Consider the following 18052-nt stretch of genomic DNA (forward strand, 5'->3'; position numbering starts at 1 on the left):
TTGAACTTCTCATTCAACCTTGCCAGAAATGACTCCCCAAACTTCTATAGAAATTTTCAATTTATACACTAAAATGTGAATTAGTGGCTGTCTTTAAGTTATTTAAAAGGTATTTTATTGCAAGGAAAATGCTGACTTTCAAATGCAAAAATTCATCAAAGTAGGAAAAGAACTTCCTACTTAATGAGGAGAAACTGCATTCTAATCCGTTTGCTTATTTCTGTACCTTAAAGTGTATTCCAGAATTTGCGAAGCTAAAAGAAACAATTGCGTTATTGGCTTTATATTAAAATCTTCCCATTAGTTCATTTGAAGCAATGATTCTTTTCACCTCCTCTGTTTATCCAAAAACAAAAATAAAAATAAGAAAATAGAACAAAACCTCACTCATCTTTACTCAAGCACACCGTTGAACAACAACTTACTCTTTTGTCTGTTTTATTCCCTGTGGTAAACTGAAAGCTTCTAATGCACACGCTTTTCCTTCCTTTGGTCCTGTTCCCCCACCCCACCCCCACCCCACCTCCACCCCCACCCCACCCTGTGCTTGGTGAACAATCCCCAGGGTTCAGGAAATCTGCAAAGCCTTCTGGCAACAAGTTTGGTTAATTTAGAAAGTTTCTCTGCATTCATTTCTTCTCTTCTTAGGCATACCCCCCTCAAAAGCTACAGAATAACTACAAGCCAATAATACTAAATTAACTTACTATCTTTGATAAGAAATATTTAGCCAGTGTGTTCTTTGGTGTTAACTCCCGAACTCTTTGCTTCAGAAATCCCTTTATGCTTGCCTTATTTATTTACCCAATATTCACTGAGTGAGGCATTTTGAGTGTTATATAGGACAGAGGCCTTGCTCTGAGTTTCATCTGGGAGATAAAGGAGGCCTATTATAATGTATAAAAGGCTGTGTCATAGGCGAATTACAGTCATGTGCCAGAACTGTTCACAGGAGGGAACCTCATAGCTGGCTTAGGAGAGTAAGCTCCAGGAAGATGATGTCTGTTTTGTTCAGCATGATATTCAGAGACTGGCAAAATACCAGGCCCATAAGAAGAACCCAATAAGTAATCGCTCAGAGAAATTGAACTTAAGGAGGAATTTAGGGACTAGATAGGGAAGCCTTGGACCTAAGGAAATGGAGGAGGATATAATGTGAACAAAGGCAAAAACCATGAGATATATATTTGTAATGATACAGAATTCATTTTGGTTGGAACTAAGACATGTGACTGGAAGTGAGGACTGGGGGATGATGAGGAAACAATGCCGATCTAACAGTTGAGACACCCTGCTAAATAAATTTCCAGCTTTAATGGGACAAAAACCTATGTAGATGCACCGCCTATAACCTGAATTATTTTCCCCCAAAGCAGATGCACTAAATTCATGCTCCCTTTGGTAAGGCGGTACGGGCGAAGTTTCTGTGCCTAAAGCATCACGTTTTGCTGTGGAACCACCTTCGGAAAGAGACCCGATGACATTTACGCTGTTATCCAACTCCCACCGCAGGCAACAAAGACAGGATTTGGCCAAGGTTTTACCTTCCCAGCCTCAGCCAGTGACTGCTGTCCCCTCCCTTTCCTTCCTCCCTTATCCTCAGCTGTAGCTTACCAGAGCCATTTGTGAGCATGTGCTTTGCAACCAGATGTCGCTTTTCCTGTGCCACGAATTCCTTGAGGTGGGGGTGAGGGTTGGAGAACCTTCTTCCACATCATGCCTTTGATTCAAGTCACTGAAGAAAGTTTGAACTGGCTACTTTTCAAGAATATTCACTCGAGTATTAGAGGTAATATCAATTATCTTCTGAAACAATTGGAATGTTCCATTCCTTACAAGTGAGAAAATGCTCTGGTGCCTTCCAAATCCGATTTTCACAGAATTGTTCTCCACTGAACTGGAGAGAGCAGCTAACACAGAAGATTTGACGAGTGGTCAAAACCTCAGTTTGAGAATGTTGCGATTGTGAATCTGTTTGCCATACTCTTACATCTGCCCTTGTCAGTTGTTTAATTCTGGGAAGTAGACAGGAGTGCTAGAAAATGCCATCCAAATAAGGAACAACTTGTGACACGATCCTGATGTTTGCTGCAGGTATAATCCAGCTCCTTGGCTACAAGATGTTGGTTTCCTGTAACATTGGTTCAAAATATTTTGATAACACCACGTCCTTATAATAGTAGTAACTGGAATACAATAATAGTAATTGAACCTTTGATATTCATGGAGAGTTTAATAAGATGTCACTATCAAGGGCATCATTCCGAAGGCACCCCATGAAGCTACTTACATATGGGTTGTCCTGCTCACACAGAAAAAAATGGGGACATCGGCTCTTCCACTCTCCGAATGGCTTTAAAGAACATGCAGCAAAACATCCCGGTTAAGCCTCTTGAGACGACTAACTAATCTAAATGTTTGAATTAACTAAACAGCACTAAAAATGAGAACTATAGAAGTTCATAGGGAAAAATGAGAAGATAAATAGCCTTAAAAAGTGTGATGCACTCTGCAAAGAGCATACCCTGTCAGTAGGTCATTAGATTGTGCTTCTTGTCTTCAAAATTTAGCAGTGGTTTTCAGTAGAGTTACTGAATCTTACAAAGTAATTATTTCTTCCTCTCCTTTCTTCTTACCTCATCTCAGAAGAAAACATTAAGGTTTATTAATTTATGGGGTAGAAGTAAAATGGAGGGGGAAAAAAAGGTGAACGTTTTCACGTGTTCTTCAAAGGCCATGCATTATTGAAAAAGATCAATGAACTTTGCTACTTTGTGATGACATTCATTTGTCAAGAATCATCCTGTCAAGGAGGTGATTTAAAAACAAAATCTAGGGGCACCTGGGTGGCTCAGTCGGTTCAGCGTCCAGCTTCGGCTCAGGTCATAATCTCACATCTTGTGGGTTCGAGCCCCGTGTCTGGCTCTGTGCTGACAGCTCAGAGCCTCGAGCCTGCTTCAGATTCTGTGTCTCCCTCTCTCTTTGCCCCTCCCACCTTGTCCTCTCTCTCTCTTTCTCTCTCTCTCAAAAATAAATATACATTAATTTTTTTTTTAATCTAAATTTTTCTTTCTGGATAAATCAATCTCCTGGACACACAGACATAATGTAACATCTTGTACTTTTCGGTTATGGTTTGACAGACAAGCAAAAGTGTTACATAATTTAGATAATAGTTGATATTACCTCTAGGGATTGAGTTGCAAAGGACTTCCTTTGTGATTCTTGAACATGTAACTTAAATTACCAGACTATATTTAGTGCGTTTCTAATCATGTACCTCAAACTCACATATCCATGATAATTTATACCACTGATTGTAATTAAATAATCATCTGAACTTGTTAAACATAAATCATTTAGGTGGCACGAAGAATTTTTAAAAGCTAGGGCAATTTTTATTCAAGTTTGGGGTCTAATTTTCCTTGCCAAAAACATATGGAAGCAAAAAGACAGTAATTTGGTTTTATCAGCTCCAACATGTCCTTTCTACTCAGAAAGCACCTTTTTCCCTTCCCGTAGTGCTGTTTCATAACTTGTTGATTCTTAAATCTAACATTAAATAAATTCTTAATTATTCACAAGATAGTTATCTACGGAAACGCCTTCCTACAACTAACCCATTATCTTCCAATCCAGATGAATTGACAGGATATGCAGACTCATTTGTGTTACCATATGTGTGCAAACTGTCATTACGAGGGTAAAACAAAATGTACAGAAAGAGTAACATATAATGCATTGTCATAAAAATATACATTATCTAAAAAGTATATCCAGTTGACAATATACACGTCAATAACACATGCCATCAAATGACCCTGATGTGACCCTCAAGTCAAAAGACTTTATCATTTCGAAATTGTTATAAGAATTCTGTTGCAAAATTGAATGGCTGATCTGTTGGATCATTCATTTCTCCTTCCGTTGTCCCATTCAGCACTTCCAACTACCAGTTATGGTGTTGGATGAAGGAAATTCAAAACAGAATGGTCTTTGCCTCTTCTGGATTTATGTCCAATAGGGAAGGAAGACTAGTTTAGATGCTTATTCATGTTTTAGAATTCCGAGTATGCAAAATGAATATCTAAATGCACCAAAGCGTGGTCGTTGACCGATGGAGATATAAAATAGAATACTTTTCATGAAGCTGTGATTTCAGAACTGTAAAGGACGTGTGTGGTGTTTCTTTTGCAGAGGATTGCCTTGCTCAGTGTGGCAAAGACTGCAGATCTTACTGCTGCGATGGGGCCACGCCCTACTGTTGTTCCTACTACGCCTATATTGGGAATATCCTCTCGTGAGTACTGGTCAAGTTCGGCAATACTGATGCTCTTTCCATTCCTCAGTTACGTGTTCACAAAGTACCAAGGTATAGAGGTAGGGGCAAGAAATTTTAAAGGGGGTTATTTTTTTAAGTTTATTTATTTATTTTGAGATGGGGAGAGGAGCGGGGCGGTGGGGGGGAGCCCCAAGCAGGCTCCACACTGTCACATGAAATGCTACGTGTGACCTGAGCTGAGACCACATGAAACGCTTGATCACATGAAACACTAGATGTGACCTGATCTGAAATCAAGGGTGGGACGCTCAACTGACTGAGCCACATGGGTGCCCAAAGAGTGGTTATTGACATAAAACCTTCCCTGGAGATATTAAACACTCATCACTATCTACAGTGTTATATTATCTAACAAAATATGCAAAGTGATATGCAACATAAACTGCTTTTGTTAGAAGACGGTTAAGAAGTATTCTTTGACGCTTAATTTGTGTTCTATAAAAACAATGTTTTTAGTCGACCACATGCATATTACTGATCATTTTTTAACATTGTCAATTATATGGTTTTGTCTGCTTTGTTGAAGGATTTGTAAGTTAGAATTTGTCATTTAATTATGGCTAGTGTATTTTGCCATGTATTTGTCTATCTCATTCAGTAGATGAGAGACATTATGAATAAAAACAGTTAAGATACGAAATGTCAATTTTCTACATAATGTATGTCGAACAACTTCGGGAAATAAGCTTAGAGCCCAAGAAAGTCTAAGCATCAACCTTATACGGTGGTAACTAAGTACAAACACGAGTGAAACAAACACACATAGACTGTGTTTAACATTCCTCCATAACAAATTGAGAATTTATTTTGGAGATGCCCCTGGGCAAAGGGACATGGAGAAGCTGGAACGGCCTTCAGGGTTGTATGTCTGAAGGGTTTGCAATTCTTTGTTCTTCTACATGGATCTTAAAGTCAAGAAATTAGAAAATTAGGAACGTAAGACTTTTCGGAGTCAAAAATCACACGTGGCTTTCAAATAACAGCCAGGATCTAGTCTTTTAGACTAGCTCCTCAGTTTTTATTTTTTAAGTGAATATCACGATAACTCATTCTCCATTCCCTGAGGACAGAAGAGCTGGCACCACATACACTTTCTAAAATCAAAGTTGGGGCTGATAGTGGAGATCATAACTGTCTGAATAAGGCCAGAAATAATCATACTTCAGGATACTCTTGAAGTCTGCCATGGCTCTAAGAATTGTCAGGCTGTAATAAAGATTGATGAACGGAATTTAAGCATTCTTGAAATGCAAAATAAACTCTAAATAAAATGTTTGACATTTTCTCCTGGAAGTCTTGCTGAAAAAGGGTTTAAGTCTCCTTCTTACATTAGAGATCAGTCAGAATGGTATTTACGGGATTAATCAGCTCAGAATATGCTCAATATAAATATATAAGGATGTTTCACATTTGTATGTCACTTCTCACTCTTGAAGTACTTTAAAATAGGGGCGCCTGGGTGGCTCCGTCGGTTGTGCGTCCAACTCAGGTCATGAGTTCAGTTTGTGAGTTCGAGCCCCGTGTCGGGCTTTATGCTGACGGGTCAGAGCCTGGAGCCCGCTTCGGATTTTGTGTCTCCCTCTGTCTCTCTGCCCTCCCCCGTTCACGCTCCGTCTTTCTCTCTGTCTCTGGAAAATAAATAAACATTAAAAAAAAAATTTGCAATTTAAAGTAATTTAAAATACATAATTACTAAATTCCAATTTCATTTTCCAGTGGATTCCACATGCCAGCTGTTGGTGTTTCAGGTAGAAGTGCAGGTGGGCTCAAAAGGTGGTATAGATTTGAGGAAACAAGCTTCAGAGTGATTCCGTGGTTCTCTGGTCCCCTGGCTCCTGGTCCCATCCACTAATATCCATTACTGTGTGCGTTGTGTCCTTATTTGTCACCTCACAGCTAACTGCACCCTGGGAAATACAGAGAGAAGAAAAATTACTAAAATCAGAACTTTAAAATTTTAAATTTACAGATGCGCTTTGTATGTTTTATATTGGCATTCAGATTTACATTTTTATGGTATGCATTGTAACTCTTCAATTTTACCCTTGGTTAAAGTAAAGAGTTAGTGGAATTGATCTATTTGTCTGGGTTATTAGGGCCATGGACTGGTTATATTTGAAGAGAAGAATTGTGTTTTGAGTTGGGGGGAGAATAAACACAGATGGCGTTATATTTCAGGCGGTTATAACTGAATTCTGTGTTCAAAATAGAAGCCATTAAGTAAATCCTTTGGTAAACAATTCTCAGGAGAAAAAAAAAAAAGAGAAGCTTTAAAGTGTTTTCCCCCACTGAATAAAGGAGAATACATTTTCAGGATTTCCAGTAATTGTTTAAGATTTGAAAAGAGTTCTTAACTCCACCCAAAGCTTTTTTTTTTTTAAGTTGTGGGGGGAAAGGAGATAGAAACAAAATCATTCCAAGAATGCTTACAAAGTTCTTTCATGCACATGTTTTCAAATATTGCTATTTTGGAACACATAAACTACCTTCCTCTCTTCCAAGTATCCAGGCACATTCTTGCTAAAATCATTTTAATCATCTTAACGGAAAGTTAAATCTTTGTCCTTATTAGAAAAGTAATAAGGAAGAAAGCTGTAAACACAATGGGATGTAATGTATCCTAAATGGCTAATTTTATAAATTGGTTATAATTTGCTTTCTATTTTTGTATGTTTTCAAAATAGAAGATATCTTGGCTCAGCTTAAAATGAACTAAAAAGAGTGCAAAGTACAATCTGGGTCATTCTAAACCTTTCACAAATCGGTAAGGTAATGTACAGTCAATCCTCATCGCTGAGGCCCCTCTAAAATAATCAGAGAGAAGTGTTCAGCCCTAACTGTGTTTCCTTCAACTCCCTTTTCTGTTTTACAAATGAACCACTAAGGTTCATTTGTAAAGAGATCCCAAGAGCTAAATTTACCTTTCAGTTGAAAAGCCTACTTACATTACTCAGGTCCCTTGTTTTTAGACATTTTACATTCTAAATATGAGTTAATTTTGACAAATAAATTTAGATTCTACATCCCCACATTTTTTTTCTTTTTTCAGTTAGGAATTTTTTAAAGTTTATTTGTCTATTTTCAGAGAGAAGGAGAGAGGGAGAACATGGGTGGGGTAGAAGCAAAGAAAATTCCAAACAAGGTCCACACTGTCAGCACAGAGCCTGACACAGGGCTTGAACTCAAAAACTATGAGATCATGACCTGAGCTGAAATCAAGAGTTGGACGCTTAACCGACTGAGCCACCCAGGCACCCCCCTTCAGTCAGGAATTTTTAATTTTACATGTGTTTCCTGAAAAATTTTAAAAATTCAACTTTTAAAATGGCATATCTACTTTTTAATTGGAGTATAGTTGGCATATAACATTATGTTAGTTTCAGGTGTGCAACATACTGATTCAATATTTGTACATATTGCAAAATGATCACCACAATAAGTCTATTTTAAATAGCATATTTATTTTTGATCATTATGGTCACACATATTAAGTTCAATATAGAAAAACAGTCCCATTTTCCAGAATTTAAGAATGTTTTCACAGAAGTCAGCATATACTATGTAATCAGTTATTTACAAATACATATTGAGTGCTCATTAATTACTCTAGCAGTACTGAGCTAGGTTCTGGGATCCAAGGATGAATAAATGATATACCTTGACCTCTAGGATCTCACAATCTCATAAGAGAAGAAAGTGAAGAACATTTAATTCTGATTCAGTGAATTAATCTATCAAGTGTTATTGGAGGGCCAGGAAGAGAGAAAACAGCCAAGTCTTTGTGTGTAGTGTTTGGAAAGAAATGTTTAGGGAAAGTCTCATAAACATGAAATTGGATCAGAGTATTGAAAGATATTTATATAAATGGACAGCCAAGAAAGGGAGGTACATTCCAGAGAGAGACTGTCCCTTGCAAAGGCAAAGATATAAGAATGGAACTGGTCAGTTTGAGAAAACCCATGTTATTCAATGATGCTGTAGAAGGAAGGTTAAACTTTAAATACAACATACGAATAAGTAGGGAAGACAAAAGATAGGTCCTTACTTTCACATACTTTTAGTGGTCATGCTTAACAAAACTGAAACAAAATAATGTATTATTTTTCTTGATTAAGATAGCTGGTTTTATATAGAAATGACATACTCTTAGGTACTACTGTGACCAAGGACATGGGTGAGAAGGGTACCAAATGGACATTATTTTATTTATGCCATAAAGAAAGGATTTGGAATAAACACTTTGAGATGTTGCGCTATTTAGAACAACTTATGACAGGATACGTGACCTTGGAATTATTTCTCCCTTTTTGAGACTTTTTGTCATCATGAGGGTAATTACCTGAAGATTAAAAGCCTCACTGTGCTTGAAAATGAGAATTGGGTCAACTCAAGAAGTAAACAATTTCTCATCAAAATGATTCTCAAACATTTCATTTAGCCACTCTTCCCCGTGAAAAATAAATATCTGTGATGAATATGAAAAGGGATATTTCAATTTTTCGCTGCTGATGAAGTTTAATTGACATGCCTGAGGGAGAGGATCCAGCATAAAGACGTGGTTTGTAGAGTACTCTTTAGCATTGGAAGAATTCAAGGGGATAGAGGGTGCACTTGAGTGGCTAATTATTGTCAGTAATGGAATAAAGTAAAAACTTTACTGGACGTGAAGGGAAACTGCTATGTGAGTAAAAAAAAAGTATTGTCTGGTGTCGAATAGGAGCCCAATAATGCCTAGGATGGACTTAGTGAGCCCGATAACAAGATATAAGATTTAATCCTTTTATTCAGAAATAGATATTTGCTTTTCCAGTATGCCTCTGAAAATACAGCTCTGTCGAGGGATTCCTCAGAGCACCATCTGGCCAACACAAAATCCCCGTGGGGAAAAAAATCAGGAGGAAGAACTAATAATGGAGATCCTGGTGGGATTAAGTTTCTTTTCTCCTCAATGAAATGTGAAAGATGTATTGCCCACAGTTTTGCAAAGACAGCTAATAAATATCACCACTGTGATTTTAGAACCATGTTACGCATGAAAGCAAAACCGAGCCAAAAGATAAAGGTTTCATATTTGCAAATGGCATTTGAAGCGTATGCTCATTAAGTAGCTGAACGTTCTGAATAAAACACGTGGGGCTCTTCAAATACTGACTGGGACATAATGTATTTTGAAAGGCCCTCTGGTATTGGGAACATCATTTAAAGTAATTAAAATAAAATATTCTTAGTACTTAGATATGAGAAAAAGAACTCTGAAAGGTGCTTACTGAGCAAACCAAAGTTGGTGGGGTGAGGGGGGAGGGTCTTACCTTAAGTATGACACAAAGACAAATAATGAATATAATGTTAAGACAAATATGAATTTGGCTTCAAACGTAGTAACAAATTTTGTTTGATTAAGAATAACGTCAGTGTGTCTCAGAAGGTATTTCTATTTTATGGGTTATTTTATAAACATGTTTATACAATAAACATCTAGAAATCTAAAACTCTTCTCTGTCAGATCTTACATTCTACTTCATCATAATTGCCTCTGTAAATTAAGCTTCAATGTCAGAAACATAATTTGTGTTTAGAAAGAAATGGATGAAGTTTCTAGAACATGTTCTCAGGAATTTGTATCTATCAATATGTAGACAGAGATTCTGTGTTCTACACCAGGTTCTGGGGGATAGAGCCTTGAACCAAACATGGTTCTTGCCCTTGAATTATTTATAAGATACTGGGGAGCATAGACCTATAAAGAGATAGTTTAATCTACTGGGGAAAGTGCAAAATGCAGTGGAATTAGGGAAGAGAAGCTTTTAGTCCAGTTTGAGGGTTCTAGGAAAGCTTCTTGAAGGAGAGTAATTCTAAGATTAACCTCGAAAAGAAAAGCAATTGATAAAATGCATCGCTTACCTGGAATTAAAAGAAAAGATTTAGCAAACTAAGAATACAGAGGAAAGTCTCTTCACCTTATAAATATCTCAAAAAAGAAAAACCTCCAAAAAACAAAAAAACCCTATGTCAAACCCCAGACTTAGTGGTACAATATTATATATAACCTTTCCCTTTAAAGCCATCTGTAAGGCAAGCTGGCATCTAGGGCTTCTATTCAGCATCCTGGTCAGTGTAACTAACAAGACAAGTTAAAAAGAGGTGATAAGAATTGGATAGGGGGGAGCTAAGTTGTTATTTATTAATGGTATGATTGTCTGTACTCTTCAGACTATAAAAATGAATGAGAATTCACCAAGATTGCCGTATATAAGCTCAGCGTACAAAAATTAGTGCATCCCTCTATATCAGCAACATTCAGACAATGTAATATGTATGTGTGTACCCAAACCTCATTTATAACATCAAAAATGATAAGATACCTAGTCAGAGATCCAGTAATAGTATATGCATGGCATTTATGGAGTAATATAAATATATAAAAATTTTGAGAGAAGAAAGAGAGAGCTACAGAAATGAAAAGATCTATCAAATTTTAGATGTGAATATTGTAAGGATATCAATATTGGTATATGTCAGTTCTTCCTGAACTGTTTGTAAATTCAGTGGAATTCTAATCACAACCCACAAGACCATTCTTTTTGTTGTTGCTGAGTTTGGTAGACTGAGTGTAACGTTTTCATGGGATAGCAAAGGGTGTAAGAAAAAAAGATATGAAGGAGAACAAAGTGAGAAGACATGCCTTGGAAACATCAAGATTTATGATAAAGTTATAGTAAATAAATTGTGTGATATCGGTTTACAGGTAAACCAATAGAATATAGAACTTAGAAATTGACTCATATATATATTGGGCTTTGACAGATAACAGATGGCCTTACAGACCAGTGGAGGTGGGTGGGTTATTCAATAAATGGTGCATTAGCTATCCATATGGGTAAACATTAAATTCGCTCACTCCGTCACACCGCACCCAGAAGTCTATTCGTTCCTATTGGATTAATTATATAAATGCAAGAAGCAAACATTAATCGCTTTTAAAAAAGGGAGAGAATGACATTATGGTATCGGGATAGGAAAGAGTTCTCCAATAAAAGGTAAAAACACAAGTACAACTACTAAAACTAAAAACCAATGAACTGTATACTTTTTAAAAAAGATTTTCATCCCCATGACTTCTTTATTTTGTGACAGGCCGTTTGTATCTCTTAATCTTAACCTTTAATCCACATGACCAATGTGCGTGCACAAAAAAAATAAGAGAGCAGAGAAGTGGAAGGGCAATAAATGTATAGAAGATGCTCTACCCAGTGAGCCAAAGCTGGGAAATGAAATACCATCTCACACCCCTCAGGCTGGCAGTGCTGTTCAGTGTGACATGAGCCGCTGTTCAGTGAGCCGCATGAGCCAAGGTGAACGGAGCTCACATTGCTGGGGAAAGAACGTCACCTGTTATCAGCACTTGGGGAGCAATTTGACCAAGTACAGTAAAGATGAACGTGGGCATACTTTGGAGGTTAGCAATTCCTCTTCCACGTATATTCCCTACAAATTTCCCAAATATGCAACAAGATTTATAATACTGGCAGACGTGTTAAACTAGCAAAACATTGGAAGCAACCTCAATTTCCATCAGAAGAAAATAGATCGACTATATTCATACAATGGAACGGGATACAGAAATTACAATGAATCCGTGCATGTTGGGGCACCTGGGTGGCTCATTCGGTTAAGCGTCTGACTCTTGGTTTCGGCTCAGGTTACGATCTCATGGTTTTGTGAGTTCAAGCCCTGGGTGGGGCCCTGTGCTGGCAGCACGGAGCCTTCTTGGCATTCCCTGTCTCCCTCTCTCTGCCTCTCCCCCGCTCATGCTGTCTCAGTCTCTCTAAAAAATAAATAAATAAGCTTAAAAAAAATCTGTGCATGTTAATGCATCACTATAGTAAATCTCAAAACTGGTAATGCTATGTGAAAAAGAGCTAACAGAAATAGACTGTGCAAAACATACTATTTGTGTGAAGTTAAACACATAAAATAATTCTGTGCATTACTTAGGAAACATGGGCATGTGGCAAATGTGTAAATATCTGAGGGAGCGAAGGGTATACATGAATTTGAGGATTTCCCAGGACTGAGGGATTTCCTGGAATGCAGAATTTTCAGTGCCACAATGGAGACAGCCCTTGGCAAACTGGGACAAGTTGGTCGCCTAGACACCGTTGAGCAATGAAGTCAATTCTGCTACCGTGTGGAGACAGCCTCAGATCCCAGAGGTGAAGGCCTCCATCGTACAAGACATCCTTCCACTTCAACCATCAGGGGCAAGTCCAGGTGGCCACCTGTGCTTCTGACCAACCAGCTACAGATTGATGAATTTGTTGGAGTGACCCGCAGAACCCAGAGAAACATTTTACTTGGTTATAAAAGGATCCAGCTCAGGAACAGCAAGATGGAAGAGTGCAAAGGGCAAGGCCTGGGGAGAAGACTCCGAGCTTCTGTGTCCCCCTAGCAATCTGTTGTCCCCAACTCTCTGTGTGTTCACCAACCAGGAAACTCTCCAAACTCTGTCCTTTGGGCGTTTGATGGGAGCTTCATTCCAGAGGCATGATTGGACTCAATCTCCAGCCCCACTCCCCTCCCCAGAGGTGGGTGGGTGGGACTGAAAGTTTTCCATCCCTTATTACCTGGTTGGTTGCCCTGGCCACCAGCCCCCATCCTCAGGTGCTTTCCAAAAGCCACCTCATTAACCTAACAAAAGACACCTTTAGGAAATTTCAAGCATCTGGGGAGCTCTGTGCCAGAAATAGAAGGAGGGCCAAATATAGATTTCTTATTATAAGCCTCAACAGCCCGTGAGATTCTGGTTATCATGCAGATTCTGGTTTGGTAGCTGTGGGGTAAGACCCGAAATTCTGCAATTTTCACCACCTCCGATGGGCTGTCGACGCAGCCCAGCCTCCAAGCACACTTGGGTAGAGGAGGCTGGTGTGACTTGACAACGTCCTAACCTATGGAATGAAACGGTAGAAGAGATTAGGACTGGAGGACTGCTGGCATGCGGGGCTAGTGACTGGGGCTAAAAGAAAGAACAAGCCCACATTTAATTCTGGAGCTTCTGCTTTGGATGATTGGGTGGATGGTGTGCTGGAACTAATAGGAAATATTCAAGAAGGTTCCGAGAGGGGAATTAATTCCATTTTTAATATGTTGAGTGGCGGGCCAGTAGGGGAGCAGCGGTAATAGACTTTATAGCCTATGGGCTCAATTCAGTGGGTCTTCAAATGGTGAAATGGACTAATCTGAACTCCGTGGGAAGCCTGGAGCAGGCACAGATAGATTTGAGAGGACAAAGCCTAGAGGTGCTGGTTGAAAAAGGTGTAGAGAGAGGTGTATGAAAGAGAACAGCAAGCCAACCAGAGAGCCCCGGGGAGATTCGGGAATACACTGTGAGTTCTTCCCTTTCTATATTTAATCAGTCTTTTGAAAAGTGTTCTACATCTATTTCAGCCTCCCTTAGAGTGTTTTCTATCCCTTCGATATTCCTTCGCCTCTGTAAATCGATCTGTTCTTCACTAATCAATTAGCCTGACTATACCTCCCGTGGTGAGGACCCTAAATGTCCTTATTTTCTCCTATGTGCTTTTTGTGTTTTATTATCTAAAATATATTAGTTTAAATTAAATTAATTAAATTAAAAATATATTAGTTTATTAATCTTCAGAATGGCCCTCATGACCGAGGTATTGTTATTCCCTGTCTGTACAGATGAGGAAGTTAAGCTCAGAGCTGGGTAATCTCTCTAATTTTATACAGCTACCGTGTAATGAGCTGGCACTTAAAACTGTGTGTGCTCGACGTCTTACTGCCACTCCCCACTGGCTCCGGAAGATCTGAAGATTTCAAAAGGGATGAGTAGACACTACTCATTGCTGTAAGACCTTATGGAGACCTAAACACCGTACTTTGGGGAGAGCGCTTTTTTACCCCTAACATCTGGATTAAATTCCCTCCCTTATCCTGCCATAACATTATCCTTTCTCTACTCTGTTATTATTTATCGCTTAGGTCAGTTTCCAAAATTATCTTTCTGCCCTTCCATACTCTGGACGCTGAGAGGGTAAGAAGCCAGTGTGGCAATTTACCATCAAAGGTAGAGGGTGGAACCAACTGAATGATCCATAATGAGCTGTTGTTTTTTTTTTTTTTTTTTTCAAGTTTTTATTTATTTTTGAGAGAGAGGCACAGATTGGGGGAGAGGCAGAGGGAGAGAGAGGGAGAGAGAGAGAATCCCAAGCAAGCCCCATGCTGACAGCAAGGAGCCCGATGTGGGGCTTGAACCCACGAAACGCAAGATCATGACCTGAGCCGAAATCAAGAGTTAGATGCTTACCTGACTGAGCCACCCAGGTGCTCCCATAATGGATTGTTTAAATGCAGGTCAGTCCTTCATGTGCTCCCGAAGAACCGGATACATTGTGGGTTCTACACAAATATGTATCACCTGGATAAATACAAAACAAATTTGGAAATGTTATTGATTTCAGAGAATTTCTTTTCCTGGAGTATAAATCAGGTGTCATTAATGGAATGGTCTCTATGTAACCACGCATCAGTTTCTAGTCACACCGTTTAGGATAAATTATAATCAGATGATAGGGATCAGACTTTGAAGACTGATTTGATTATGACGATTTGACCTCTTGTCACATCTCTGAAGTGAATGTGCTCCTTCCAGGATGCCAGCCCATGATTACTAAGGGAACAGCCTCCTTGCGATTCGAGTCACTTGCATAATTTGGGGAGATAAAATGTTTTGCTGACAAAATTGAGGAGGGAAGAATTAGGCACACAGGGTGCTTTTTACGGGATTATCCTGGGCAAGTTCTGGTGGGCAGCTACGGGCCAGAACCCATGTCTCCCGCCTACAAAATGTTAGGATGAACACACCCATAGCTGATGAAAATTTCAGAGGGCAGTGATAACCTCATAAAGTGTAATAGGATTCCAACCGAAAGGGCCACGGGTGAAAGCCTCGACCTTTTAACCCATAGTAACTCAGAGACAAATGGAATTTGTAGTTTCAGTATTCATTTGTAAGGAAAGAGGAAGAAAGATCTGACATGTAACACGAATGCTTTTTTTTTAATGCCCCTGCACCAATCTGCCAAAAATAGAGCAAAACATGACAAATGACTCCAAACATACTCTGTATGAATTCAGGCTGTTAAAAAAGGTGGGCAGAACTGTATCTCCCTGAGCTGCATTTTGCAAAAAGTAAGTGCCGCCTGTGGTTGCAAATAATCACCTGCGCAACGTTGATACAACATTCTTTCTCTGCAGACACCAGGAATAACATAAGGTCAACTTCCAAAGTATTATACCTGAAGAAATACTTAAATGTATCAAGTTAGTGGTGAAAACTCCACTTGACAATTGCAATCCTGAGCAATACGTATCCTTACGTTAAGCAAATAGACCTCTTTGCCCTTTGCCAGGTGGAATTCAACAGAAAACAATTCTTTGTGATTTCTCTTATTAACTGATAGAAGTCTTAGTGATAGGAACTTGTAGAAGAAAGACCAAGAATGTTTGGATTCACAAAAAATGCATTTGAGTTTCTCTTGCTCTTATGCTCTGCAAACTTTATTCTCCTAATGTCCCTGAGCCTGGGTTTATTAATTTGTAAAGAGGGAACAGTAGTAACAACTTGCCTACCTCTCAGAATTTAGCTAAAGGATATATTTGTTATTTAAAGCATTTAGAAAGGGGCGCCTGGGTGGCTTAGTGGGTTGAGCGTCCGACTTCGGCTCAGGTCGTGATCTCATGGTTTGTGAGTTGGATCCTCGCATCAGTCTCTCTACTGTCAGCATAGATCCTGCTTTGGATCCTCTGTCCCCTCTGTCTCTCTGCCACTCCCCTGCTTGCTCTCTCTCTCTCTCTCTGTCTCTCAAAATAAATAAATAAACTTAAAAAAAAACATTTAGAAGAACTGTGCACATTTTCCTGTCATTAATGAAAACATCGGGCTTTGCAAATCTCTGGAGTTGAGAAGAGAGAAGCAAAGTGACTTCTCCAAGGTCATTCAGAAATCCATGACTGATCTGCAAAGTGAGTGCCACTTTGGGTGTAAGACCTCCTTGGTCCTCCAGGCCAAAACATAGGCTTCTGCCCTCAGGAAAGCACCCTCAGCCTTGAATGAAATAAACGACCTTTTTAATCAAACGTGATTACCATCTCTTAACCGCAAAATCTGATTAAGCACAGTGTTCTGCCGCCCAGCAATTGCTAAAAGTGTAATACAGCCCAGAAAGTCATGTGCATACAATAGACAAATGCTCCGTGTTGCCCTAGGCTGACCTATGAATCAGAGAAGCCAACTCAACACTGGGGTAAGGAAGTCCAAATAAAAATATATAAACCTGATTTATTAAAAAAGCACACAGGTAATAGCAAATATCGGGGAGGCAATGATTTGTTTTACTAAACTATTCCTTATAGGGTTCCAATTAATTCCCCTTTCAAAATTTATTTGATTCACTATTTTTCAGAAATGTGTATTGTACATAAGCCTGGTTCATCTCTGTGGATGACATGTCAGTAATTAATACACAAAAAACGTGTTCTACCTGCTGACCACTTAGGGGCGCCTCGGTGGCTCAGTTGGTTCAGCGTCCGACTTCGGCTCAGGTCATGATCTCTCAGTTCGTGGGTTCGAGCCCGGCATCGGGCTCTGTGCTGACATCTCCGAGCCTGGAGCCTGCTTGAGATTCTGTGTGTGTGTGTGTCTCTCTCTCTCTACCCCTCCCCAGCTTGTTCACTCTCCCTCTCTCTGTCTCTCTCAAAAATAAACATTAACTGCTGACCATTTCAGCAGTGATCACAGTACTCTATAGATCTGAGTGTGCCTTTGCATGTAAAAGCTTAGAAATGCCCTGATTAGGCTTTTTAAAAAATGTCTTAATCAGCAGTAAGTTAATGCTTAAAAGACAAAAATTAAAAAGGCAATGACTTGCCTCTGATGATATTGTACATAACCTACATTTGCCACATCGCCAGATTGAAAATATTTTCAGTGGTAACAAGTAAATGCCAGATGGTATGCTGACTAAAAAGTCATTGATCATGGCAAGGATCAGCTGAGGTCTATCAGTCCTAAAATGAATTCCTGTTTACTCAGTTTGTTGGCTTGAAACAGCCAGCTTATTGCACATGCTATATATTTTGCTTCGCGTTTGTGGTACAATCGTTTCGTCTCACTACCTTTCATGGCAAGGATTGGCTCCAGTTCTGGGGGAGACACAGAAAGTGTGCTCCACTCTCTGCCTCCCGCTGAATGCAGCTATAGAATTGGGGTGGGATGCAGGAAAAGCCCTTTCAGGTGTATGGAAAGTAAACAGTAGCAAACAGATTGGGGAACAAGACCAAAATTCAAAGTACTGCCTAACTAGCCATGGGTTTACCAGTTGTTTTTTCCCCCCTCTGTTTACTCCACTCTGGACTAAACGTAGCCCAAAACCCAGAAGTAGCTTGCACGGACAGTCAAGTAGATACAGCAGAATCTCTCCAGCTAAGTAACCGAGGACTCTGCATGCCGGAAGACCGTGGGGGAAAAATACCCCGATATTTTTTCTTTGCTCTGCTCTCTTGCGTAGCTCCCAAGTGATCCTTTGGTTGCTGCAGCAGGGCCAGGGGTAATGGCAGCAGCAGGACCTGGCAGGAGCCTAACATTCCGAGAAAAGGGAATGTTCCTTTCTGATCAGAGTGGTGTTA

The 18052-nt window shown here is 39.4% G+C and overlaps 1 protein-coding gene and 1 long non-coding RNA gene across 2 annotated transcripts in view; one reads left to right on the plus strand and one right to left on the minus strand.

The window, feature by feature from the left end:
- Positions 1-18052, plus strand: part of CYYR1 (cysteine and tyrosine rich 1) — a 103657-nt gene that overhangs the window by 1549 nt on the left and 84056 nt on the right. Inside the window, exon 2 of the mRNA XM_045501579.1 lies at positions 4198-4300. Within this exon, the coding sequence (XP_045357535.1) occupies positions 4198-4300 (103 nt within the window). The remainder of the gene's footprint in view (positions 1-4197; positions 4301-18052) is intronic.
- Positions 6159-18052, minus strand: part of LOC123610677 — a 48452-nt gene continuing 36558 nt past the window's right edge. Inside the window, exon 5 of the long non-coding RNA XR_006718243.1 lies at positions 6159-6249. This is a non-coding gene — a long non-coding RNA (uncharacterized LOC123610677). The remainder of the gene's footprint in view (positions 6250-18052) is intronic.

The sequence above is a fragment of the Leopardus geoffroyi genome, chromosome C2, assembly GCF_018350155.1.
Source record: "Leopardus geoffroyi isolate Oge1 chromosome C2, O.geoffroyi_Oge1_pat1.0, whole genome shotgun sequence".
NCBI classification, from domain to species: domain Eukaryota; kingdom Metazoa; phylum Chordata; class Mammalia; order Carnivora; family Felidae; genus Leopardus; species Leopardus geoffroyi.